Source organism: Microtus oregoni, unplaced genomic scaffold, assembly GCF_018167655.1.
Source record: "Microtus oregoni isolate MIOR12 unplaced genomic scaffold, Mior012 000000F_ref0000247, whole genome shotgun sequence".
Taxonomy (NCBI): domain Eukaryota; kingdom Metazoa; phylum Chordata; class Mammalia; order Rodentia; family Cricetidae; genus Microtus; species Microtus oregoni.
In genome coordinates this window covers 13,285,150-13,310,546 of record NW_024543059.1, presented here as the reverse complement: position 1 = coordinate 13,310,546, position 25,397 = coordinate 13,285,150, and the positions used below count along the sequence as shown (strand labels likewise).

General features: G+C 46.8%; 2 protein-coding genes across 3 annotated transcripts in view; one reads left to right on the top strand and one right to left on the bottom strand.

The window, feature by feature from the left end:
* The first annotated feature begins 415 nt into the window (after positions 1-415).
* On the top strand, positions 416-22,016 carry Tm6sf1 (transmembrane 6 superfamily member 1). Of its 2 annotated transcripts, XM_041660678.1 has the most exons (10): positions 416-825; positions 4,387-4,490; positions 7,031-7,128; positions 10,265-10,368; positions 11,027-11,109; positions 11,738-11,859; positions 14,003-14,107; positions 15,828-15,920; positions 16,094-16,213; positions 21,825-22,016. In XM_041660678.1, exons 1-10 carry the CDS (start codon positions 734-736, stop codon positions 22,014-22,016), a joined length of 1,113 nt encoding a protein of 370 aa, XP_041516612.1. In that variant the 5' UTR covers positions 416-733. The 2 variants fall into 2 exon arrangements, with proteins under 2 accessions (XP_041516612.1, XP_041516691.1); XM_041660757.1 differs by lacking the exons at positions 11,738-11,859; positions 14,003-14,107; positions 15,828-15,920; positions 21,825-22,016 and having other exon boundaries at positions 16,094-16,179.
* Positions 22,017-22,958: 942 nt separating this feature from the next.
* Hdgfl3 (HDGF like 3) overlaps positions 22,959-25,397 on the bottom strand; it is a 54,227-nt gene continuing 51,788 nt past the window's right edge. Inside the window, exon 6 of the mRNA XM_041660880.1 lies at positions 22,959-24,426. Within this exon, the coding sequence (XP_041516814.1) occupies positions 24,421-24,426 (6 nt within the window). The 3' untranslated portion in view covers positions 22,959-24,420. The remainder of the gene's footprint in view (positions 24,427-25,397) is intronic.

Below are 25,397 nucleotides of genomic sequence, written 5' to 3'. Positions count from 1 at the left end.
CAAAAAAGAAAGGGAGCGGGGAAACAGACCCGTGCGCTGAGCAGTGCAGGGCAAGCCCTTCATACTTGTTAACTCCGTTATTTCCACAATCAGACGATGCAGCAGGCTATCTCTATTTCACACACAGAGAGAAAAGATACAGAACGCTTAGTAACTTGATCAAGGTCAAGGGCTGGTGAGCGAGTAGCCAGGGTGGAAACCGAATATTTCCACTTGGCCCAAGAACCTTGGTTGCGGCCCTTGATGACTGCCTGGGGGGCAGGGAGGTTCCAAGGTTCCTGGAGCATCTGTCCCTGTGAGTCTCTGAGCCGATCTCGCGGGCCTGCACGCGCTGACACCCTCGGGTCTGGCTCCACCCTTCCCTGGCCCTTGGCTCAGCCCAGCGCCGCTCCAGCTCGAGGATGCCCAGCTCCCAACTGTGACCCGCATGCTTCGCCCAGCCACTCCTTTTCCCTGAGAGCAAACGTCCTGGGGCGCTTGTCTCGTCGCCGTGGCCTCTGAACCACGGCATTCTTTAGAAGGAGCCGGGCGGGGACGCCTCTCGGGATCGTACCGCGGCTCTAGCGCACCCGGGTGGCGGCACTGCGCTCGCGGGGCAGCTGCGGGGACGCGCGGAGGGGACGCCGCAGAGGGGAACCTGGAAGGGTAGCGGCGAGGGGCGCGGCGTCGCCGGAAGCTGGGGTGGGGGCACCCGGGAGCGATGCAGTGAAGGGTGAGCGACGCGGCGGCGGCGATGAGTGCCTCTGCGGCCACCGGGGTGTTCATGCTGTCCCTCTCAGCCATCCCGGTCACCTACATCTTCAACCACCTGGCGGCCCAGCACGAGTGAGTGAGCGCGCAAGGGGTCGGCAAGCGCCTGCAACTTTTCAGCGGGACTGGGGTCGCGTCCAGGAACTCCACGCCCGCCGCACGAGGGAGACAGCCAGGTCACCCGGACCTAGGTCCTCCTTTGGGCTAGGGCAGTTCAAGGTCTGAGGGCTGGGCGCCTGCTCTTTGCTGGTGCTGAGTGGGTAACTGGGATTACCCAGGTCAATACTGCAATGCTCCTGCCTCCGAGGCTCTCAGACACCAAAGGGTTCAGAGCAACACGGAAAGGCACGAGCCTGCCCTATTTGATAGGATCGTTTTCCATGTATGGACTTTCACTTACTTAACCATTTTTTAATTTTAGAAATTGTTGTGAGAGGCTAGCAGAAATAGCCCTGGTTCTCTGGGCCTGGCTTGGCTACTAACAGGGTGGCCTGGCTTTAGCGTTCTGGTCTGTCAAATGGGTAGTATTTGCACCCTAAGGTTCTTGTGAGAACTTTGTGGAGGGGCGCTGTGACAGGAATGCCGGCCCGGAGCAAAGGCACGGTAGTTCAGTGCTAAAGCCCAGTGGAGCTGAAGGAGTCTACAAGGACTCTGGCTCCCAGTCTGGCCTCCCACTTCTCTAAAGGGATCACTGACTGACCAGCTCTTGGGTGGTCACTGGAAAGGCGCCAGCTGTGGCCCTGCTGAAGCTGGTTGCTGCCTGCTGGAGGAGGAAGTAACCTGCTATGTTTTCCACAGCGGTTGGTGCTAAGGAAATTGCATCAGTCTGTATACTCTGTAATGTCCCCCACCCCCAAGTCCTCCAGACTGCTAGCAGGGGGTGCACACATCGTCTTGCCCTGCTCTGGTCACCTCCTGCAGACAACCCGAGCACGGAGAAGCTCTGTTAGCTTAGGCACAGGCTGCATCTGCCCTTGGACCGACCCCGCCTCTGGAGCATCTCCTGATGCAGAGGCTCTGGGCAGTCAGATGTTTTGTGCCTGTCGATAGAGTGCACAGGGACCTTGGCTCCTAAAGTAGCACCGTGAGCAGCTCAGTGGACATTTATTGAACATGTGCTACGATCCCTCACAGAAGTTGGGGACTAGCTCAGAACAGGCCAGGAATGACTGAGGAGCCATGAATTAAAAAATAGAGACCAGTAGATACATATGCTATGAAGGCAACAAAACGGGGTGACCAGGAGGGGGCTAGTGGCCTGGGAAGGTTTTTTGGAGATAGGGATGCTTCAGCTACGGCAAGATCTGGGGGCAGAGCTTTGTGAGCATAGGGAGCAGGGTGAACACGGGAGGGGAAGGAAGTGGTTGTGATGGGCAGGTGTTTGCTGGCTGAGCTATCTAGGAAGGGCTGGACTGAGTTAGTTCCAGCCCCCCCCCCCCCCCATCCTCCGATACATAGGATAAACCGGCCTTCCAGGACAGCTCTCTCATTTTGTTCCCTAAATTCTTCCTACTGTCCCCCTTTCTGGTAAATCACGGGGCTACTTGGGAGAACTCCAAGCTCTCTGGCACAGACCGTGGCAAAGGCTCCCTCCTGTCTGAGCCCCCTGCACATATCTGAGCCTCAGCTCCCACCCCACTCCCACCCCCAGAGAGTCAACTCTCTCTCTCTCTTTTTTTCTAAACAACTGGTCCACCTTCTTGTCTCTGTGGCTGTTCCTTCTTTCTCCCCACCGTGGGTTGCTGAAGACACACTTAACTTGACGGCCCAGCGGAAATGAAACTGCCACTTCTCCATTTGTGGGTCCTCCCTCCAAAGGGATTCCTGCCTTGAATCCCCTCAGACTCCTGACTCGCTTTTCCCACAGAGTTCCGACCTGTGGCCAGAGCCTACCTTGCCCAGCGGCAACTCCTCTGGCCACTGCTCCGCCCAGCCCTGTGTGCAGCGGGGTTTCAGTTGCCCTTCCTTTCCTAACTGGAACTTCTGCTTGTTCAGGCCTTTTATGAAACTCTGAGAAACAGGATGGTCAGAGAGGTCGAAGGGTCAGAAAGGAGTTGGGGGAGGGAAGCTTTTGCATGCCCCTGTATATGTTCAGTTATGGGAGATCTGGGGACAGAGCCTTGCAGGTGTTCTGGGGTATGTGTGAGCTAGGCAAGGTAGGGGGAGGGCTAGGCTGGTGTTTGTCTGGAGAGCAGCCTAGAGAGGGCTGTATGGCAGCCCAGAGGATTAATCAAAGAGCACCAGGAACTCCTGACCACTCCAGGCTTACAACCCCTGGCTTATCCAAATCGCCCTTTGCACGGTTAGACCTGCTTCTGCTCGCCCTGGGCATGGGTTGTTTTCCCCAGAGGGTCTCCAGGAGCAGAGTTGGTGGGGGGGGGCAGACATGACCTACTGCCCCAGTTTCCCTTCACGTGTCCTCCTACCTAGAGGTGGAGAACACGAGAGGACGCCCTGAACTAATTCATGCTGCCTGTCATACTCCGGCAGAGCCTAGCCCTTGGAGCGCACAGGCTGTGAACTCAGCCGTTAGAGTCCAGGGATAGCCTTGTCTGCTGACCAGCACCTGCCTCTGGCTCACCAACCTGCCCCCTCCTCCCTGGGTATCTTAGATAGAGCAGCATCATGCTGTGAGTCACGGAAGCTCCCCGAGGAGCCTGGAGAACCCACCGGTATGAGGGAGGCTTCAGAAACCTCCCATTATTTCCCAGCACACAGAGCCGGTCTCCTCATCATATGGTAGAATCCATCCAAGCACATCCGGTCCTTCATCCACCGCCCCCATCCATCATCCATCCCTTACCCACTCACCGTTCATCTGTCCATCATCTCCTCTTCCATCCATTCATCCCTCTTCTCTCCCTCTACCACTGTCTTCCTCTTTCCCCAGGGATATGTGGTGGAGGTTATCTGAAGATCCCAGTGTTTGGGTCATGGTGTGGAGGTATCCCAGCTGGGGATCGGTGCTTGTAGCATCTCTGAGTGGCAGTGGGGAGCTGATTCTATAGAGCTGGCACAGAGGGTCACAGAGGTATTTGTCCAGAATAGGAAGCCCCAACAGTGTTGGCCATCTGGTATCTCTGTAGGGCTGGGGTGACCTTCCGGCCAGCAGAGCTCAGAACTCCTAGAGATAAGTACCTCCATGTAGACAGCGGCCTCTCTTCTTCATCCGGAGTCTCGTAGGCCAGCAACAGTGCCTACCACATGGGGAAGTGCACTGCGAATTTCAAGTTTCTCCCTGGAGGGCCTGTCAATCATAATGAAGCTCAGTCAGAGGGTTAATGACTGGTCCAGGGGAGGTGGCAGACTAGTGGTTAGACCGTTAGCTTCCAGGGTAAAGGGTTGGAGAAAAAGGAGGGCAGGGGCAGCTGAGCTGCAGCCATACTAGGGACACCGGTGGGAAGGAGAAAGGCAAGGGGGACCTGGGTTTCTGGTCCTTGAGTGTTGTGGGGTTGTGACCCTGAGAGGCCAGCATGCTGGGGACAAACTGCAGAAACTTTTTGGTGCCCGAGTTGAGGCTGGCTTCCAGGAGCCTTCGGCAGCACGGGGAGCCAGTGTCTTCAATAGCCAGGAAATTCCAGGCACTGTTGTGTTTATTGTGATTATTGACCACCTCCCTACTTTTGCTCCTGACAGTTCCTGGACCATTGTTGGGGTTGCTGCCCTCATCCTGCTCCTGGTGGCCCTTTTGGCTCGGGTCCTCGTCAAAAGAAAACCACCACGGGACCCTCTGTTTTATGGTAGGTGGGCTGGTAGGTAGATTCCTCAGAGGGAAAGGGTTTGTATCCACTCTGGCAGGGAGCCAGGCATTGGGTACACGTTCCTGCTGGGCTGTGGCTGCTCTGAGCCCACTGCTGACAGAAACTGGAACTGTAGGGCTGTTCAGGACAAGGCCCTTGTCTCTCAATTCCCCTCAAGGCTGTGGTGTCCACTTTCTAAATAGAGTTCTTCTAGAGAGTGACTGGCAGGGCCAGGCGGGCCTCCTCTAGGCACCCTGTTGGGCCCCTGGCATGCTCTTACCTCAGCCTCCAGGCTGGGCTTTCTGCCTTCAGCTGGCTGCTGGTATGTGAGATTGAATGTGCCGCGTCTCAGTCTACACCAGTGGTTCTCAGCCCTCCTAATGCTGCAACCCTTTAGCGCAGCTCCTCCTGCTGTGGCGACCCCCCCCCAACCATATAAAATCATCTTTGTTGCTACTTCATAACTATAATTTTGTTACTTATGAATCATAATGTAAATATCTGGTGTGCAATGGGGGTTGTGACCCGCAGGTTGGGAACGCTGGTCTACACATTTGTCTAAAGGGGAAGATAATACCATGGTCAGACATTAGTATTTGCTAGGGACTTCGATCAACACCTGACAAATAAGTATGTATATTAAATAAACAAACAAAAAAGTCATTGGTTGGACACATCATGTGCCTGAGAAGGCTCCGAGCCCTTCAGAAGTATTATTCACTCGGCTAGCTGGAGGTGCCAGAAATGCAGACAGGATCATGGGGGACACCCCCAGACCCTTTTCACACACATGCTGCCTCAGGCAAAGCTGTGGCTGGTCTCGCAGCACTTCCTGTGGCTGGGAATTCTGTTGGGCATCTTATTCATTATGTTTCTGCTGATGTCAAGCCCTCCTTACCTGTGTCTCTAGCAATGGGCATCCATTTTTCTTGCTCACTGGCCTGTGGGTTACCTGAGATGCTCAGCTCCAGGCTGTGGGTAGATTTAGGGCTGTACTCTCATCTCCTCCTAGTTCCCCAAAGCCTACACAGAGGGCTCAAGGAAGGAAAGGAATGTCCCCAGTGCCACAGTCACTTCCAGCTCCATCCTAAGGTCAGAGCAAACCACGTGACCTCATCAAAGGCGGGAAGCAGTCCCTGCCCACTGTGAGCCTTGGCTAGTCTCCCTGTCGACACAGGCACAAGTGAAGCTTGGAGAAGTCTGAGTCTCTGTGTCTGCCTGGCCTCTCTGACTTCAGAGCTGATCTGGTCCCAGACAGTCTCACAGCGCTGTCTGTCCTTCCACTTCCTCCCCACCTGGGGAGCCCACACTTAGCCTACTGATTGAGACATTTCCCTATCCTTGAGGCAAGGCAACCACTCTTGTATCCATGGTTCTGCTCCAGCTTTGAGAACCCTTCAGCCTTGTGGTCGAGCCCTAGGCCAGCATCCTTACCTACCAGGAGAGAGAGACTATGTCTTTATCACCTCTCAGACAGTATCTATCACCTCTATGGGTGTCACCAGCTGCTAGTGGATTACATGCCTGGTGCCTCGTTTTCCAGGAGCCATGATGGCTGCTTATCTGGGAGTCAAAGTGGTGCCTGGTGACACCCGCTCAGGGACCCCTCACTCCTACTGGCTTCCCCTAAGGCAGCTTCCCCTCTCTCCTTTTGCTTTCTTTACAACTTATCACAAGCAGGGTTTTCTATCGCCCCTTCCCGTTCCACAGTCTCAGACGTCAATATATTATAACTTAAAAAAATGTACTTTTCCTGGTGGACTCACAGGCCCCGAGTGGGATTGGTAGCTGTTATAAAGCTCTGGTCCTTAACTGGTGGTCATATGTAGTATTGAAAGCCCAGCTGGGGGTTTCAAATAACCGGCCAGATTCCGTAGATGTGGCAGCCTTCCTCCCTGCATCTTCAGCTGTCCCATCTCACGTGCATTTTAAAAGTCACAGCCTTTTGCTGGGCGGTGGTGGCGCACGCCTTTAATCCCGGCACTTGGGAGGCAGAGGCAGGCGGATCTTCAAGTTTGAGGCCAGCCTGGTCTACAAGAGCTAGTTCCAGGCCAGGCTCCAAAGCAGAAAGTTTCTGCCTTTTCCCTTAAAGCTACTGACTGTCAGTTGCACATCAGCCACCTGCCTACCCTCAGGACCTCCAGGGAGGACAAGGCTAGCATTCTGGACATGTGGACACTCTCTTAGTTGGCTTGCATGCCACACTAAGAGGACTCACCTTTTCTACACCACCTGACGACCATTTGGTTACAGTGACGTAGCTCCTGCTGCTCAGGGGGGTGGGGGTTTCACTTGAAGAGAGTGAGGATGGTGGAGGTGGCCTGGAAGAATCTTCTGGCACACTGTGATTCTCTGTTTCTGTGACATGAGTTCCCTGAAGACCAGCCTGTGTATGGCAGATGCAGCCTGCTTGTCTGTGCGGATAACACCCGCAGCATTTCCTGAAAGAACATGAGCAACACTCCATAATAATTGGTGGATGCCCCGTCCTTGTTGTCTCCCACGGCATGCGTTTTCAGCTGCTGCCTCCTCTGTTCTAGTGTATGCGGTGTTCGGATTTACCAGCGTGGTGAACCTCATCATAGGCTTGGAGCAAGACGGCATCATTGATGGGTTTATGACTCACTACCTGAGAGAGGTACGGGGCTGCTCGAGGGTTGCGCTGTGACTGGGTGGCTCACATGCAGGCTGCTGGTGGGGCACTGTCCCAGCCTGAGCAGGCACATGACAGGCCAGCGACGGAACACAGAAGGCCGGGAGACCTTCTTCTCCATGCCTCCTTCACTCCAGAACTGTTTTTCCCTGCGAGTGAAGAACTTCAAATGATTTTAGTATTTGGGTTTCTGTTAGTGGATTAGAATCACAAAGATCTCAAAACAGTCTTTAGTATACCTGCAATTTTACTCAGTATAGTTGGGAGGCTAAGGCAGAAGACCTGCTGAAAGTTTGAGGGCAGTCTGACAATATGGTGAGCTCCAGGCTAGCCTGGGCTACAGTATGGAACCCTGTATATATATGCATGCGCACGCGCACGCGCGCACACACACACACACACAGACAGGGTCCCATATATATAATATAATAATATATATATAATATATATGTAATATCAAGTTACTGAAGCTTGCTGAGTCTGTGAGTAACATCCTATCCCCAAATCATAGCTTTTGAGGAAACTAGGCTTATTTTCTAACTTAGAGGGTTGAATCCTGTCCTAGACCTCCTTAAGGTCACATAGAAAATAGATCAGAGGTGAAAACAGTATTGTCTATTGCCTTTCTGTGTTTCAAATAAGGAGGAGTTTGTATATCTCTCCGGGAATGTGTGAGGGGAGCTTTTGAGCTAGGGAAGAAGGCAAGTTTGTGGGTATTGGGCCATTTCGTGAAGTGGGATATCTTATACCTAAGGTGGCTTCTGCAAGGCTAGCAAGGGCAAGAAGATGGCCAGAAGCAGTGCAGGGCAAACAGAGAGAGAGAGACAGAGAGAGACAGAGAGAGACAGAGAGAGACAGAGAGAGAGACAGAGAGAGACAGAGAGACAGAGAGAGACAGAGAGACAGAGAGAGAGAGACAGAGAGAGACAGAGACAGAGAGAGACAGAGACAGAGAGAGACAGAGAGTGTTTTGGGGATTTGGAGTGGGATTTCGGGTCCAGATGGGGGTGATGGAGAGGAAGGCCCAATGTGATGTTCTGGTTCCTGTTTTGGGGTTTGTTAGAATACTGCTGTTAAGTCAGAGGCTTGAGGAGTGACATTCTATACAGACTCCCGAATCTAATTCCATTTCTTGCCCTCAGGAGTTCACTGTCTAGTGTGAAGGGTGAATGACATTGTCCTGGTATATTGACAGAGGTACACTCTCAGTACAGGCCTCTTTGAGTTGCTGGCATTTCCATAGCGTTTCAGAGTGGCCATGGGAAAGGACCACACACACTTCTATATGGTACAAGGAAGGGAAAGGACTTCCAGGGCAAGGGGGCACTTTGGGCAGAGGTGTGGAACGAGGCCTAATAGTGTCTATCTCTCCAGGAGTGTTTGCGGGGGGAATGCTGAGTTCACCTGGGGACATGTGGCGTTTTGGGTGCTTGAGAGACATCTATTAATGCCCCAACTGGCACGGCTAAGCAGGACTTCTGAGGAAAGATTTTGACACAGAGAGTCAGGAGCCACCCAAATGCAGTTGCTTCCATGGGGAATGAAAGATCATGGTGGGCAGAGAGGGGCAGAGGGCCAATGAACTCAGAGGAGGGGCTTTCAGGAGGGAGGATGCTGCTCAAAGGGCAGGGTATCTCCCAGGTGAGGTTGGCAAGGATTTGGGTAGTAGACACAAGAAAGGAAGCTGAGGTGTAACAGCGGTAAGGTCTGGGACCTAGTGGAAGAGATGGGGCTTTGACCTACAGGCTTTCAGGAGGATGGCTGCTGCGTGCATCTCGCATTGTGGCTGGAGTGTGGTAGATGGGAAGCAGGGAGAGACGGGGTGACTGGGAATGCAGCCGTGGTTCTATGTGGGACTCCGAAGGCCTGAGCCTACGCAGTGATGAAACGGGAAGATCACCTAAAGTGACAGCGTAGATATAGCATCAGTGAGATTTGTTCAAAGGCTGTGTAGACGAGCTTGGAGCTGGCTGAGCTGGTTGTGCAGGGGCCAGGAAGGGAGAAGCAGGTGAGTTGGAAGAGTTTAGATGGGTTTGAAGAGCCCGTGGGTGTCTGCCAAGCTCCCCAAAGAGACCAGTGCTGGTTTTAGTGTAGGCAGGAATGACTGGAGCCATGAAATCAGCTGGAATTATGCAGCTAGAGCACCATGGGTATGAGAAAAATGCAGTAGCCAGGCATAGGGCTAAAGTTTGGGTGTGACTTTTTTTGGGGGGGGTGCTGATGTTCTTGCCTGAGGGGAGCCAAAAAGTTTCAGGGAATGCCTCCTTGGCTGGTTGATACCGTTCAGCTGCTCAGACCTCTCCTAGTTAGAGAAAGGACAGCAAGCATATTAGGGAGACATGGGAAGCAATCTGGGAGGGCATGGTCCTAGGACAAGGAAGAAAGGAAGAAAACACCATTGAAGCATTCACGGCTGATGGGAACCTGAAACATGAGTACCTGGGAAAAGGGAACATGCATAGTTCATCATACAATTGTGGGTTCATGAAACTAAAAATATCTCTGAAGTGTGGCTTTGGTTGGTGATACCTGTTCTGCTCCTTAGTAGCTGTGTGACCTCAGACAAGTCTTAAAGCCTTGAAACATGTTTTTGCCTCTGTAGACAGCCGGTCCTGACCAGCCCACAAGCCTGTTGGGAAGGTCGAATAAGGGGCAGGGGGAAGCTGGGTGTGAAATTGGACATGGGTACCTGCCCAACCCACCACAAGATCAGCATGTCTAGTTAAGGTCAGCTGGGGGCACCAGCGAACAGGGTCTTCCTGGGCCACCCTTCTGGCCAGGGCCAAGCTCTTGCAGACACAAGTTTGGCCTTGCTCCAGTGACTGGGATTGCTCACACAGCCACCTGATGCCTTTGTGTTATTATACAAACTTTTGTCGAGTAATCAACCGTCATTTTGTTAGTAGTTCTCCTATTTGATGTTGTGGCAGACCTTGGTTCTGGCTGCCCTGGGGTGAAAGTCACATTTTTGCAGTCCTACCAACTGTTTGGGAGCTGTTACAGCTCAAATGAACAAACAGCACTTAGTTATGTTGTTTTACTTGTAACATACGTCTGCTGTCCTGCATTTAAAGATTCGAGTCTTCCTTACACTGAACTATCTTTGTAATGCTCTCCTCAGGGTGAACCGTATCTGAACACGGCCTATGGGCACATGATCTGCTACTGGGATGGCTCTGTTCATTACCTGATGTACCTGGTGATGGTGGCCGCCATCGCATGGGAGTAAGTGAGCTTTCCTGCTGTGTGTGTGCCACCTTTGCAACCGAGAAGGGGCATGTAAGGAAAACATACGGAGAGAGGCAAATACACACATGTATGCCAGGGCAGGAAAGTTCTATGATTTGGACAGAGGTCTATTTTCTTTGTCTCACTGCCTTTTTTTAACACATCCCTTTGAGCTGTCCCTCTACCTTGGTGGCAGCTCAGGCAGAGTGATCCCTTAGGTTTCTGCTTATGTTTTCAAAACAGAACAATCTCTCTAGGCGTGTTGGTGTACGCCTTTAGTTCCAGCACTCAGGGGGTGGGGAATGAGGATCTCTGAGTTGTAGGTCAGGAGGGTCTTCAGAGTGAGTTCCAGGCCAGGGCTACATAGTGAGAACCTGTCTCAACTAATAAACAAACATGTGATATCAACAATAAACTCTGTGTGTGTATGCATGCGCTTTACCTGTGTGGGCGTGTGCACTCATTTGTGTGTGTGTGTGTGTGTGTGTGTGTTACCTGTGTGGGAGTGTGCGCTCATTCATGCAGGCTAGTGTCGAGGTCAGAGGGTGATGTTGGGAGTATTCCTCAATTTCTTCTCTACCTTATTTTTTTAATTACATTTTGTTTTGTGCGCATGTATGTGTGTGTGTGTTCATGTGAACGTGTTTCGTTGCAGGGAGAGCTACAGAACCATCGGCCTATACTGGGTGGGCTCCATCATCATGAGCATTGTGGTCTTTGTGCCTGGAAACATTGTAGGTAAGAAGCCCTATTTTAACAGCCACGCTTTCCTTGTTGTTTATCTTTTGCAATGATGGGGTTTTTAGATAGAGAAGTTGTTTTTTCAGCTTTTTATAATAGATTGCAAGCTTATAAGAGCTATTTTGCTAAGTTATTTCCAGCCCCTCGGTGCTCCTATCTTTTAAGAAGTGCTTTGGAGCCATGCTGAGAAGTGTGCACTGAAGTTAGCTAAGCAATCGGCATTTGCTGCGTGGACGCTGCTCGCAGCTCTTTGTATTTCATGTCACTTTTCATGCGCCATGAGAACCCATGGTCAATGCACCGGAAATAAAGATTCTTCCAGGCTGAAGTAAAAGAAGTCATTTAGACAGGCAGAAAATTAGTATATGTGTGTTAATATAGTTTTTCATATTGTAAACAGGACATCACTGTTAAGAAACATCTAATGGTTGTGACGGTTTTTGCCTTACCTGATAAAAATAGTGCCTGGTTCATAGCAACATTTTATGTGATTTGAGGCAGGAAGTAGCTTAAATATCAGTGTGTGTATACATGAACAGACTTCTATCTTTTCCTCTCTCTTTTAGGATTTTTAAAAATTTTATCCTATTGAGCTATACATTTTTTTCCTCTCTCTTTAAAATAGGAAAATATGGAACACGGATTTGCCCTGCATTCTTCTTAAGCATACCATATACGTGTCTTCCGGTCTGGGCTGGCTTCAGGATCTACAGTCAGCCATCAGAAAACTATAATTATCCCTCAAAGGTAATTTTATCACACCGAAGTGTAACCAGTTGGCTACTTGTGTGTAAACTCGGGCTAGCTCTCTGGCAGCCGGTAACTCTTCCATGTCCTCGGGGTCACAGGGCTCACACCTCCTGCGAGGAGAGAGCATTTGGGGTGTTCAATCCCCAGGGCTGTGTTGCTAGCTTGGCATTTGCTGGCATCTTCATCAATGAGGCAGATGGTCTGATTCCATCTGAGTCCATCTGCCTCTTTCCACTGCCCCCTAACCCACTGTCCAGGCTACACTTTGGGGGACGTCCCTCGCAGGGATCACCTTGGCTCTCGTCACCCTTCTGTGTTAGCGTGACAGGGGAAGTCCAGGCTTATGGTTTGCCTGGCTTGTCTGTGGCCTGTGTGTGAGCACTGACACTTCCTTTGGTAATCCCACTTACTGCTGAGCTGGTCAAGGCAGTGCACGAGGGCCAAGGGATCTGACCTCTGGGGGTGCGGGGCCAGGACACTGGCTGCAAGAGTACTCCCAAGACTCCTCCCCTTCCAGTCATGGCCAAGGTGGTCGGTATGAAGCAATGCTAGCCCCGCAGGTCTGCTTAAGTCTTCCTTTCTGAGAGATTTCTTTCTCTTCAGTTTATATATGAGATCCTTGGGTAGGGTCCTCTAACGCTATCTGATGTGCGAGAACAAAGTACTAGTTAGAACATGGTTACTCACCTGACGGAACTATTTTTACTTTAAAATAATTATTTTTTAAAATTATTTTTGAGGCAGGGTCTTACTACGTAGCCCTCCCTAGTTGGCCTCGAACTCTCCATGTAGTCCGGATTGGCCTCAAAATCACAGGGATCCACCTGTCTCTATCTCTCGAGTGCTGGAATTAAAAGCATGTGCCACCATGTCTGGCCAAAATTATTTTTACAACTAGAATTTATTAAAATACCTTTTTAGGGGAGTGTTGGGGTTGAATTCATGGCCACCCATGTGCCAAACAACCACTCCACCACTGAAGTTTATTTCTCGCTCTACGTACAGTACAATTTACATGAGGTTAACTTGTACATATGTAGATACTGCTGTGTAAACTCAGGCCAACAGCAGCCACACGCGTACATCTCTCTGAGGAGTGAGTGGCTGGTAGAAGAAAGTAACCCTAGTCGGCCGGCTCCACTGCTTGTGTGTGAGCAGTGTTTGCATAACAAGACGCACAGAACCACGTGTTGTCGCTTGAAGGGTAAAACACAGCCATGGGGGCGTTATGACAAGGTGCTGTTAGGAACCATACTTGGCCAACAAAACCCAAGAGCGGCAGACTCACTCTATAGGGTGGTTTAGCCATGCATCCAACTCATTTCCACATAGGGGCCTGTCCTGAGACCGTAATCGCTAACACCCTGTGGGGATTTCTGTGCAGGGCCACTCTCCTCAACATTCAGTGTCTGAGTGAAAAAAAAATACCCCAGTGTCTTGTACTGGGAGAACAGCAATTATGGTCTCCTTACAGTATTTTCAACTTTAATCACGTGAGCACGTGCTCACAGGGAGTTGTTCAGGGAAGAATGCAAAACTGTTTATATTCTAAATTCTATTTCTGCAAACAAGGTTATACGTGAGTATATATGTATTTACACATAAATGTATGTGTGTGTATGTGTGTGTATATGAAAGAGTCAGGCAGGATGGTGGCACACATGAAATCTACTCCTAGCAACTTGGGGGGAGGAGGCAGGATAATCATGAATTTGAGGCTAACTTGAGCTACACAGGGAGTTCCAGGTCTATCTCCGCCACGTAGTTGAGATCCTGTCTCAGAGAGCCAACCAACCAACCAACCAACCAATCCACCAACCAAAACCATAAATGACCAGGAGTGTGTATCAACCACTGACAGCAGTGAGGCAATTTATGGTTACATTCTAAAGTTTCATTTTTCAAATGCATGTAGCTTACTTTTATAACATAAAAACGTAGTTTCAAGAAAAGATATGGACTAGCGTGGGATGAGCCTCAAATCACCTTAGTGCTTTCGCTTCATGGAAGAGGGAGTGCACGGAGGCGAGGTACTCTTGACTGAGCATCTCCCAGACTCACTGTTCATCACCTTGGCCTTTACTGCCGCAGGCTTGGCCCTGGCCTCGGGATTATGCTCCAGCAACAAACTCTCTTTTAGGTTCTTCAAGAAGCCCAAGCAAAGGCCCTCCTGAGAAGACCATTTGACCTCATATTGGTTGTGTGTCTTTTCTTGGCGACTGGATTTTGCCTGTTCAGAGGCCTGGTAAGCATAGTATCAAAATAGCAATATACTATTCCAAATGGGAAAAAAAGTCTCTGTCTCTGTGTGTGTATGTATAGTGTGTGCATGTATTTAAAGCCATACTGACAAACTCTTCTTCCTGCCACAGCCTGGAGCTCTGGACTAGCTTTCTGCAGTTCTCTGCATACCCCCACTCACAAGGGAAGGCTTGTCCTGGGCTCTCATACTTCCTCCTTTGGGTCCTCAGATCAAGTTCTATCTAGAAATATCTTCCTTATTTTAGGATACCTGAAAAACTGGCGATTAGAGACTTTCTTTTGTTTTCCTTGATCTCCCCTGCCCCGACTTAAAGGCAACCATCTTTGGTCAGGGTGATACCCTAAGACCTCAATTCAGCTGTGGCCCAAAGTATCCAGGTGCTCTCAGGAGTAGGAACGGTGGGATCAAGGAAGAGGTTCCCAGGCAACAGTTCCCTCCATGCAGGGTCATGTGAGCATCTCACTGCTAAGGGTAATGCTGAATTAGGCTCAGGTTTGGAGTTTTTCTCTGTGTATCAGTTTTTGTGTGTGGCTTGTTTTTGCAGATACGTTTTCTCTGTGGAGCTGCAGGGAACACTACCCGTTTGCTAGCTGTGCAAATGTCAATCTCTACGACCTACCATTTTCTTCCCCGTAAACTACGAGTGCCTACCTTATATCGTTTTGAAGATTAGTGACTACCCTCTTCGTACAGGGCCTGGCACAAAGAAAGTGTTCAATAAACAGCTATTGTTATTGTTACTGTCTTCCTTAATACATCAGTGATTCTTCACAATGGCCCAGCTTTATAATTTATTCTTAGAAGAAATATTTTAATATCTAGGAATTATTTGCTAATCATATTCAGCTGAAACAATCACTAACTATTCTAACCTTGCTGGTATTGCACGAGTTGAGAACAAGTCATGGAACCTGTTCTTTGGTTGGTCTGTGCTAATTCCCAAGCTCAACCACCACCACATACTGAGATCCAACTGCATCCTTCTTCGTCCTTCTTTTTTCTCTCTTGCCCCTGAGAAAGATGTGTGTGCTGGGCGGGACTTCCCCAGATGAGCATTTGGGCAAAGGTCCAGCTCCACGGCTGGCCTGTAATCTACATTGTCATCTAGGAGGACATGTCAGTGACAGACAGCCGAGGACATGAGGAATGGTGCCTGAGGGGGAAGTGTCTCAGTGGCGTGCCAACATCTAATCTGTGGCCCAGAGTCTGCTCTGCAGGGACTACATCTGTGCTCTGCTCTTTCCTGAAGTGGGCGGAGCTCCACAGGAGGACCCCGCTTTCGAAGCATCCCTTGCTGCTTCCAAGGACCATATGCTCTGGGAGGCACAGGAGAGAGAGAGGCAGATGCTATTTTTGAATCTTGCAAAGCATAGTATGATTAATTTGGCACCCAAGTGTTATTTTTCTTCTGGTGGAGACTAGTTGGCTACCTATTCCCAAGTGGAACTTGTCATCTATACAAAGAGCTGTGCCTTGGCTCACTAAACCTAGATGCTGAAGCCGTGACTATCATTGTCCCAAGAACAATGCTTCACGGTTAACCTAGGCTTAGTCCTTTAGAGAAGTCGGAATGTTTCTGTTTTTCCTGTTACTGATGAGCCTGGAAAGATACAGTAGCTTATGACTGAAGCTGGCACACAGCCTCATCAGCAAACCCAAGAACCAGACAAGACTATTTATAATGAACTCATTTTGTCCTTAGATTGCTTTGGACTGCCCAGCTGAGCTCTGCCGACTCTACGCACAGTTTCAAGAGCCCTACCTAAAGGACCCTGCTGCTTATCCTAAAATTCAGGTCAAGTAGTTACGAAGTCTAAGGTTTTCCTAAAGTTAATTCTCTCCTATTTTAAATGAGAAAATGAGGTTTCTACACAGGAAAAAGAGTTAGCATTTATCTTTGAAAACGTTTCATGTTTTTGCTTTTCGTTAAGGTCAAGCTGTTAACTTGCTCACTTCTTCGTCACACAGATGCTGGCGTACATGTTCTATTCTGTCCCTTACTTTGTGATTGCACTGTATGGCTTGGTGGTCCCTGGATGCTCATGGATGCCTGACATAACGCTGGTCCACGCGGGAGGTCTAGCTCAGGTACTCAGATAGGAATATTCCCCTCTCCCACTTTTTTTTTTTCAAAGACAGTTTCTTTGTGTAACAGCCCTAGCTGTCCTGATCTGCAGACCAGGCTGGCCTCGAACTAGAGAGAGCCACCTGCCTCTGCTTCCTAAGTGCAGGGATTGATGAAGTGGCCACCACCGCTGGGCTAGAATATTCCCTTTCGAGAAAGTTCTTTAGTGACCAGCTGTCACTGGAATTATGAAACCTGTCTCCGCTCAGTGAATTGGAAATCGTTTTCTAGTTCACTGGAAGACACTTCTGCTACATACACGCACTCTCTCTCACCCTAATGATGCTGCCTGGTAGATATAGTCCTCGTAAAACCAGGGTGTCCTGGGGTCACACAAGTAGCAAGGTACACTGCTGTTATAGGACTGTTTCCCGATCTATGAACGTGACTACTGATGAGAGCTGAACGCTCTAACGCTTAGGCTGTCTGTTCTGTCTAGAGTACAGAGCTCTGCTATACAATCCTTAACAGAACCAGGGAGGCTGGTTTAGTGTGAGTTCTGTTTCAAGAAAGCTGAGCCTGCCCTTCATCCCTCGCTCTGGCACGTTGCCAAGTCCCTGCCGGATGAAAGCAACACTGACCAGGAAATGAGAGTTGGGTCCACCGGGAAGCAAAGCACAGTGATTATACAATCAAGGGGACAGTAACCAGGATGGCAGAAAGACCCCAGAATTCGTATTGTTGAAAAAATACAGTACTTACAGGGTCACTGGGTTAAATCCTTCCTTGCATACTTAGAATAATCATAGAAAAGCAGATAAAACCTGCTGAAGAAATACTCCTGGAGACGCTTAGCTGCTCTGCTCTTTGTCCACCTCTGAATCCCGATCCTCGGTGCCTCAGCGTGGGCTTTTGTTTCTCCATCTTTTTTTTTTTTTGTTTGTTTCTCCATCTTTTGATGTCAGCTGGAAGCTGGTGACCAGTCTCTTCAGCCCTGACTGCTGCCTCCTAAATTTAATTCCAAACTTATCACTTCACCTGGATGCCTCACTAGCACATCCGATTTCTGGAGGCATTTTCAGAAACTTCTGAAATGAAAACAGGAACACTTGACTTTTTAAACACATTTGCAAAGCAGGCGTCAGTCTACAAAAGAAAACCTATTTTCCTGTTTGATAGTCTTGCTTTGTAGCCCCGAACGCCTTAATCTCAAAATCCTCCTGATTCAACCTCCTACCATGCCCAGGTAGCATGTCAGACTAAAAACAGGACTCTTGGTTCTCCCCATTTCTCCTATTGCCCATTTACTTGGTCAGTGGCAATAGCCTCAGCTTCTATTGGTCAGCTCAAGTCAAAAACCTGGAATCTCTTTAACTTACTGTATATGGGTGTTTTGCCTGTCTGTGGATCTATATACCATTTGTGGACCTGGTGCCATGGAGACCAGAATAGGCACAAAAATTTTTTTCAAATTTTCTTAGGTCATTGGAAGACACACTGGGTGATTATTGCGTCCTTGATTTCAGACTGTTAGGAACCCCCCAAATCTGTTGCTTTCAGAAAGTACGAGCTCAGTTAGATATTTAAAAATAAAAATCAGGCTATATTTTAGGTCAGTTTTCACTGGGGGACTTAAAAGTACAATCTCTCTCCATGTGCAGTGCCTGCTATAGGACTGGAGCTGTAGGATAACTTTGGAAGGATGTCAGACCCTGTCAGTGTTTCCCGTCAGCTGGAGTACAGTCAGTTCTTTGTTATGTGCAGGTTAACCAGTTTAGGAGACCCGTGTTGAGGCTACGATGGTTATCAGTACTGAACAAAGAGGAGACTTTTCTTGTTCCCTAAAAGACACAGCATAACGGCTTATACTGCATTTACACTGTGTGGTACTGAAGTCATCTAAAGGAAGACATGCAGAAAGATGTACATAGGATACAAACACATTTTACAAAAGGGACTTGAGGATCCAAGGATTTTGACATATATGGGATGTCCCAAGGTCCTGTAACCAATCCTCCTTGGATGCCAACAGCTGACTGCACGTTGTTAGAATCATTGAAAATGAAACAAACAAAAGCCCGAGTTGATGCAGTCAATGTGATTAACAGCAAGGGCTGATTCGAGCCCCTTGTCGTATATTGGTATATTTTACTTCTCTTGATCACCAATTGTCTGTGAAGTTGCTGAGATTAAACAGGCGCCAAAGAGCTAGGCATAGTGCCTGACACGTAAAAGCTACTGACTCCCGTTTATAATTATTATTGGTATAGTCTCAGAAAGGATTTAGAGAAAAATGCCTTCTGTGATTAATTCTTTGACAATTTAGCCATTGTGCGTCTCACATATAATGACACTCCCAAAATAAAAACAACCTGGGCAAAGGCTTAGGGACAGATACCTAGTGGGACTTACGTAACCCCACATCCATCGGAGGGGGACACCGAGTCCGGTGACATCTCTCCAGCTCACTGCCTCCTCCACTCCTGGCAGTACAGGGATTCGGAGGTACATCTGTGGACAGTCTAGATGAAAAGCGCTGACTTTCCAGGAACTAAGTTTCATGGCATTTTTCCTTCAGATACAAACCTTTCTGCCATCCACATCTGGTACTTTATTACTAAGCACCTTTGACCTTGGGGTTCACTTTCTTGTTTCTGCTTTGATAGAGAAGGAATTAAAAGGTCAATTGTCAACAGGGTGCCAGATCATAAGCAGGTATTTAGTTTTGTATCCACCACACCGCACCTGAGGTGGGCCCTGTAACTGAGCTTGTGTTGGATAAAGAATCCAATCTGGCCATGTGTTTCTGGAGTATTATCAGCACCTATGCGGTTACTCAGAAAACCCTAAGGTTCTGGATCATCTACTTATATTATCGGGTCTGCTACCTAGAGGCTTTGCCCGCTAACATTCAGGAGCCAGGGTTGTAATCATGGGGGAGAGGGATTAGGATAGGGTCACCCTTTCCCAATTTTCTCTATCAGGAATAGGAGCTATCGCAATGTAGCCTTTGCTGACTTTCATTACCTCATTTTACCTTTCTTTTTTCTTTTTCTTTTCTTTTTTTTTTTTTGAGACAAGGTTTCTCTGTAGCTTTGGAGCCTGTCCTGGAACTAGCTCTTGTAGACCAGGCTGGCCTTGAACTCACAGAGATCCACCTGCCTCTGCCTCCTGGGATTAAAGGCATGTGCCACCACTGCCTTTCTAAACATTCTGACAAAAACAAAAATGAAAACAAACCAACAAAAAAAACCAAAAACCCAGTATCTCTTATTTACGCAAGGTAGAAAACTTGGAATTAAGTCAAAGGGAACTGACTAGGGTGTTGGCCAGATCACGGGATACTGCTGCTATAACCGAGATGCAGAATTCAGCAGCACATCACTCCCTCACTGGGCTCTGGTGCCATCCCCAGGCTGAGCTCCACAGATCATGTGTGCTGGGCACTCCTTACCAGCATGTCTGGGACAGAAACCCTCTTCAGTCAAACAGCTTTTCCGGTGTCAGAATCCTGAGCACTTAATACTAGAGGAGGCTACTGTTGGGGGCCCGCCCAGCTGGCTGCCACAAACACACGCTGTTCACTAGCAGGAGCTGCAGAAAACTGGCCTCCAGGCTCTTTTCCCACACCTTTTGGTAAGGAGTCTTACAGCCTTCACCCTTGGTAATAACGCTGAGAATGCCTACCACTGTAGGTATAGAGAAATGCTTTAAAGGTTCTTTTCATAGCTGACAATCACAAGACCATTGCTGTTGAACGTTTATTGAACTCTAACAATGTGATAAGTGCAACAGAAAACATCAGACACAGTATCTGCCCAATGGGCGCACAGTCTAATCTAAGGACAGAAGTCACTTTCTAAGGTTGCCATGAGCTCACTGTGCATGAGAATGAGGTATTATCCGCACTGTGTAGTGCAGGAAGGGCCCACCGATTCACCAACTTTCTGGGCAGGCTTGCCCACATGAGTGCACACAACGCATGTTTCTTACTCTTGGAAACCATGGGTGCCATTTTTCTGGTAGTTCTATGATGTACACAATAATCTATAGGGATAGAATCACTAAACCCACAAATCTGACAAAACCAGAGTTCAAAACTGGCCTCTAGTCCAGAAGAAAATGGTTATATATTCAGATCAACAGCTATTTAAAGTAGGGCCCAGAGAAAAAGCGTCAGGAGCCAAGGTTTTGTTTAGAGTTCCCAGACTGTTCACAACCACAGCTCCTCGAGGCAGCCTCCAAAGTGCTCTTCACTCAAGGTCTCTTGTCTGTGTAGCCCTGAGATGCAAACATTTGCTGGGCCTTTGACCATCTGCCCTAGGGAGGTGTGTCTGAGGGCAGAGCCCCTCAGTGCCTGTGGATCACAATGCAGGTAATCCACTTCTTGGTCCTTGTCAACACACCACAGGAATTTAATTTTTATCTCCAGAGTAGCAAAATCGTATTAGAGGTATCCAGAATATATCAGTAATTTATAAATTATAGCCCATTAAAATATCTGCCATTGATACAAATTCCCAAACATGCTTTTTTATAAAAGCTTGCCCTTTGCTTGTTAAGGTCAAATCGAATGCTAAGTAGCGCTTCTATCTGCTAATCCACAGCACAGTCAGTGCAGGAAATTAAGGTAGCACACACATTAAGAACATTCTCTAGGGAGCCATTCTTTACAGCACCCTCCACCTTGTTACTATGACTTACATTTAAATCTTCAGTCTTTATTCATGTGTACCTTGAATTTCAGCCAAACATAAAAATGCAGACTTGGGTTTGTATTTTATTATAACACAAGTTTTCTGAGAAAATATTTTCTTGATTTTTTAATCCTGCTATGGCCTGTATTACTTTTCTAATAGTTTTTCTCTGTGCTTATGAAAAGTACTAAAAACAAACAAGTCAAGCAAAACTCAGCAGGCAGGCACATTCTGGATAGAGTCTGTGTATATAAAACAGAGGGAGGTCTTGCCTTTCTGTTCTGAATCTTGGATTATGCTGGCCACTCAAAATTCTGAGTAGATTTCTGTCCGGTTTAAAAAGGTGGCCTGTGTATGTGTTTTGTCATTTTATAATCATACTGCTATCGACAGCCAAGCTATTAACAAGTGTATCTTACAAACAACCACAGTGCTATTAAGTTGTGCAAAACTAAATACATGACTAAACAAAACAACACGTTGATGGGGCTCTGAGAACTTGCTTCAGCTGTCAGTCTGATCACTGAAACGGAGATCCTCAGTGCTCCTCTGTACGTAGCTCGTTATACCAACTACAGTTTAGCTTTGAAGCTCAACTTCATTTTTAATTGGAACCCAATTTATGAGTTAGCTGAGTGTCTATGTAGTATTCCTAGAATTAAAATTAGAAATGTTTGGTATTGGGCACTAGATAGGTTAAAAAAACAAAACAAAACCCTGGAACGATAAAATCACACTTGAAATAGGAGGCATTATTTAATAGCTATATCAAGAATGACCTTTAAGTGAAAGGCTATGTATTGAGACTGTGGGTTATCTACAGGTATTTTGCTTGTAAGGCAGATTTTGAGGGGATGTGGTCTGAGTGAGTCACCCAGAATTCATCACTAATCCAAGAGTCAGGTCTCATGCTACTCTTTTGTTTTGATGCGAACAGGCGCAGTTTTCCCACATCGGTGCATCTCTCCATGCTAGAACTGCTTATGTCTACAGAGTCCCCGAAGAAGCAAAAGTCCTGTTTTTTGCATTAAACATAGCATACGGCGTTCTTCCTCAGCTCTTGGCCTACCGCTGCACCTACAGTCCCGAGTTCTTCATGAGAACAAAGGCAGATGAGAAGGTGGAATGAATATACCTCACGTTATCTCTGGTCCCGTTAGATGGAACGGATGCTGTACTTCGTTCCCGTCCATGATAACACGAGAATCAGACTTGTGCTCTGCGGTGTGGGTGTGAGTGGGAATAATGGCATGTGTATGGTATATTCTCTTGGTTGAAGGGAAACTGAAGAAATATGTCAAAACCTGTTTGTGAATGTGATCATGGATCTTAACATTGCACATACTGTGTGAAAGTTACAACTCCGGTGCCTACAAACAGTACAGAATCAAACTATTCAGGAGTGACTAACCATATTCACTATGCATATGAAAAAACTGAAAACAGCAAATACAGGTTGGAGAAATAACTTCTTCATATGAAATGTACGACTCATTGACAACCTTAATATAAATGCCAGATCACCATAATATTCTTAAGTTGTTTGAAGTGTCTTCATAAGGAAAGTACATTACTGTTGTTTTAAAAAGTTGCTATCCAAACTTCCATTGTGAATCTAAATAGCTAAGATGACACAAATCAACCTTATTAGTAGCTTTAATGGATACTTGTTTTACTGGTGGCTGGTAATATTTCTCTTCTGTGTATACTTTCAACAAAATTATTTTTGTTGTTTTATGAAGACAAACTTTATTAAATTTGAAGCATTTGATGTATACATTTCATGACAAATTTTGAACTTTTTATTTAAGAAATCTGTTATATGTTCCAATTTAAAATGTTATCCACATTCTTCATATGTTTTAGTGTGATCAATGAAGAAGAATTTCACTAATTTTAAAATAAAATATTTGAAATTAAAAAATACCTTTTAAAGTTAAAACCTGATGTGGCACCCTGTCTCTTAATGAACTTTTGGTATTTGGAACTGTGTGTGAACAACAGAGAAACAAGCCAAAAGCACAGTAGCCTCCTCAGTATGCCCTGAAAGGGCAACTCCCACAGCCCAGCATCACTTTCATCATCACGACACTGGGCTTTTAGATCTTCGTATATTTTGTCTTCATGTTCATTTGTTCTTCATCAAAATAAGAAACCAAAAGAAAGTGGGATGCACATAAGGCTGTGTATAAACCCAGGGTCCACGGAGCGATGTGCTCTTAGACATGCAGGCAGGTCACACTGTCATTCCCTCCTGTCCCTCCCAGTGTTTTCAATTAACCTAACATCCAGAATAGTTAAAAAGAAAAAATAAAATCCTCACCTACACTTAATTCTTATGTCAATTGGCTGTCAATCTTTGCTTTAATATAGGAATTACATCAATACTTCACATTACACATATGAAGCCAAATAACACTAACTCAGTTGTTTACAACCTCAAACCTTACTCCCAGTATACATTCCAATAAATTTATTCTGTAAAACAATACATTTTTTTGTTGTTTTTGATTTTTTTACAGTAAACTTTTGAGCTACAAACCTCAAACATACACGGAAGATGTTCCAAGGACAAGCATAACAGAGCGGATGAAACCCAAACGGACTAATGTGTTCTCACAGTATAAGCTGGCATAAAAATAAATAAGACTCTCTATTATCACAATAGCGACAATAATGTACACATAATAATCATTTGTGGATGAAAGTTAACTACTCTAATTCTAGTTCCAAAAGAAAAGCCTATGTTAAAGTCTGTATCAAGAGTCAGTGTTTTGTCTGTTTCCCACAGTGCTCTTGCTGATTTCAGCTGTCAAGTGTAAAGTCAGTCATTACCTTGATTGATTAGCTCAAATCATATTGGCATTGGGAAAAATAAATCCTTGCTTTATTTGAGTATAACACAGAAGACTCACTAGGTTCACATACACACTCAGGTTGTGCACACAGCAACATGAGTTGAGAAGCGTGAGTTTCAACTATCTACTTCTAATACAGGACAGGAACTGTACAGTATGGTTAAAGTTTACACATGGCCTTCAGACTGAGAGATGACTTTAACTCCACTCCAATATACAAACAGTATGTATCTAGGAGTTGGTTCTTGGGTTCTGTTAGAAAGAAAATCCCATCCTTAAGTATTATGTTGAGTAGTCATCTAAAAATATGAATTACTATTTAACTGAGTGTTTGATGATGGTGGGGTAGAGGCAGGCAGCTGATGATCAAAACTGCCTTGGAAAAGGAGCTTAGACATGGAAAAGTCTGTGCAAAAATCTTGATAATTCTTAGTGGTTAAGGGAAACTTCATGCAACCGAATAACATAAAATTAAGTCAATAACCTTAAAAAAGGTCAAAGTGTCTTTTTTTTCCTTCAGACCAGAGAGGAATGTGACTATGCACACACACACTGGGTGGGTTCTGTCAGTGACAACAAAGACTATGTGTTGGTTCATAGCAAATCCAAGAATTAGACAATCAAACATTTAACCTTCTTGTGGTTTCTCTCAATATGCAGCATTCATTACGGTAGTTAGGTCTGTAAAAAAGCAAATAAAACAAGCCTTAGATGAGCTAGGACACTAACGAGGGTAGCTATCCACACTTCTGGGCACAGCACTATTTTTCTGGGGTTTGAGTCAGCATTAGCATTATGGCAGCAGCAATACTTAGCGAGACAGCTTCAGAGGCTTTGCTTTTTATCTAGCAAAAAGTTAAAGGCAATTTCTTGGCATTCTGTTGTAACAAACAAAAACCCTGAAGAGTAAACTTTGTCAGTGGGGCGTGGTGGTGCCTGCCTTTGATCCTCGCACTTAGGAGGCAGAGACAGGTGGATCTCTGTGTTCCAGGACAGCCTGGGCTCTACAAACTGAGTTCCAGAACAGCCAGGGCTACAGAGAGAAACAACCCTGTCTCAAAAACAGAAGCCAAACAAAACAAAACCAAAGTAAACTGTCTACTCTCTGCAGTAGTGTGCATGTTGTGCCCCTCAAGGACATGTCTACTGCTGGTACACATGGGTGCACACAGGTAACCGAAATACTTTAGTTACTTGGTACACATGGCATAACAAGTTACAAAAGCTAACAGCATCAGTGTGCCTAGTCTCTGCTTTGTGCTTCTGAAGAAAAGAATACAAGATGAAACAAAGTCTAATTCTCTTTTAACATTATACTGCATAGATGTGGCAAAATTAAATAATCCTGTTTCATAAAAATTAAATTTTAATTTAGTCTTGTATTTTATTTTTTTAATGTGTCTGTGTCTGTGTGTGTGTGTGTGTGTGTGTGTGTGTGTGCGCACTACAGTGCACACATGAAGGTCAGATGACAACTGACAGGAGTAGGTTCTCTCCTATCATGTGGATCTGGGTTCAAGACTCAGGACCTCAGACTTGGTGGCAAGTAACTTTATCCACTGAGTCCTCTTGTAGACCCAAGAATTGCATTTAAATTGAGATTCTACTTTAAATTGTGTCAGATTATATTTCCCCAATGAGATGTTATTTTT

Bases quoted from the DNA above. Each gene is read 5' to 3' on its own strand.
- Tm6sf1 (XM_041660678.1), top strand. From the start codon at position 734: ATGAGTGCCTCTGCGGCCACCGGGGTGTTCATGCTGTCCCTCTCAGCC. The intron at 4,491-7,030 runs GTAGGTGGGCTG...CCTCTGTTCTAG, and splicing joins ACGGGACCCTCTGTTTTATG to TGTATGCGGTGTTCGGATTT. The intron at 14,108-15,827 runs GTAAGCATAGTA...TTTTGTCCTTAG, and splicing joins TTTGCCTGTTCAGAGGCCTG to ATTGCTTTGGACTGCCCAGC.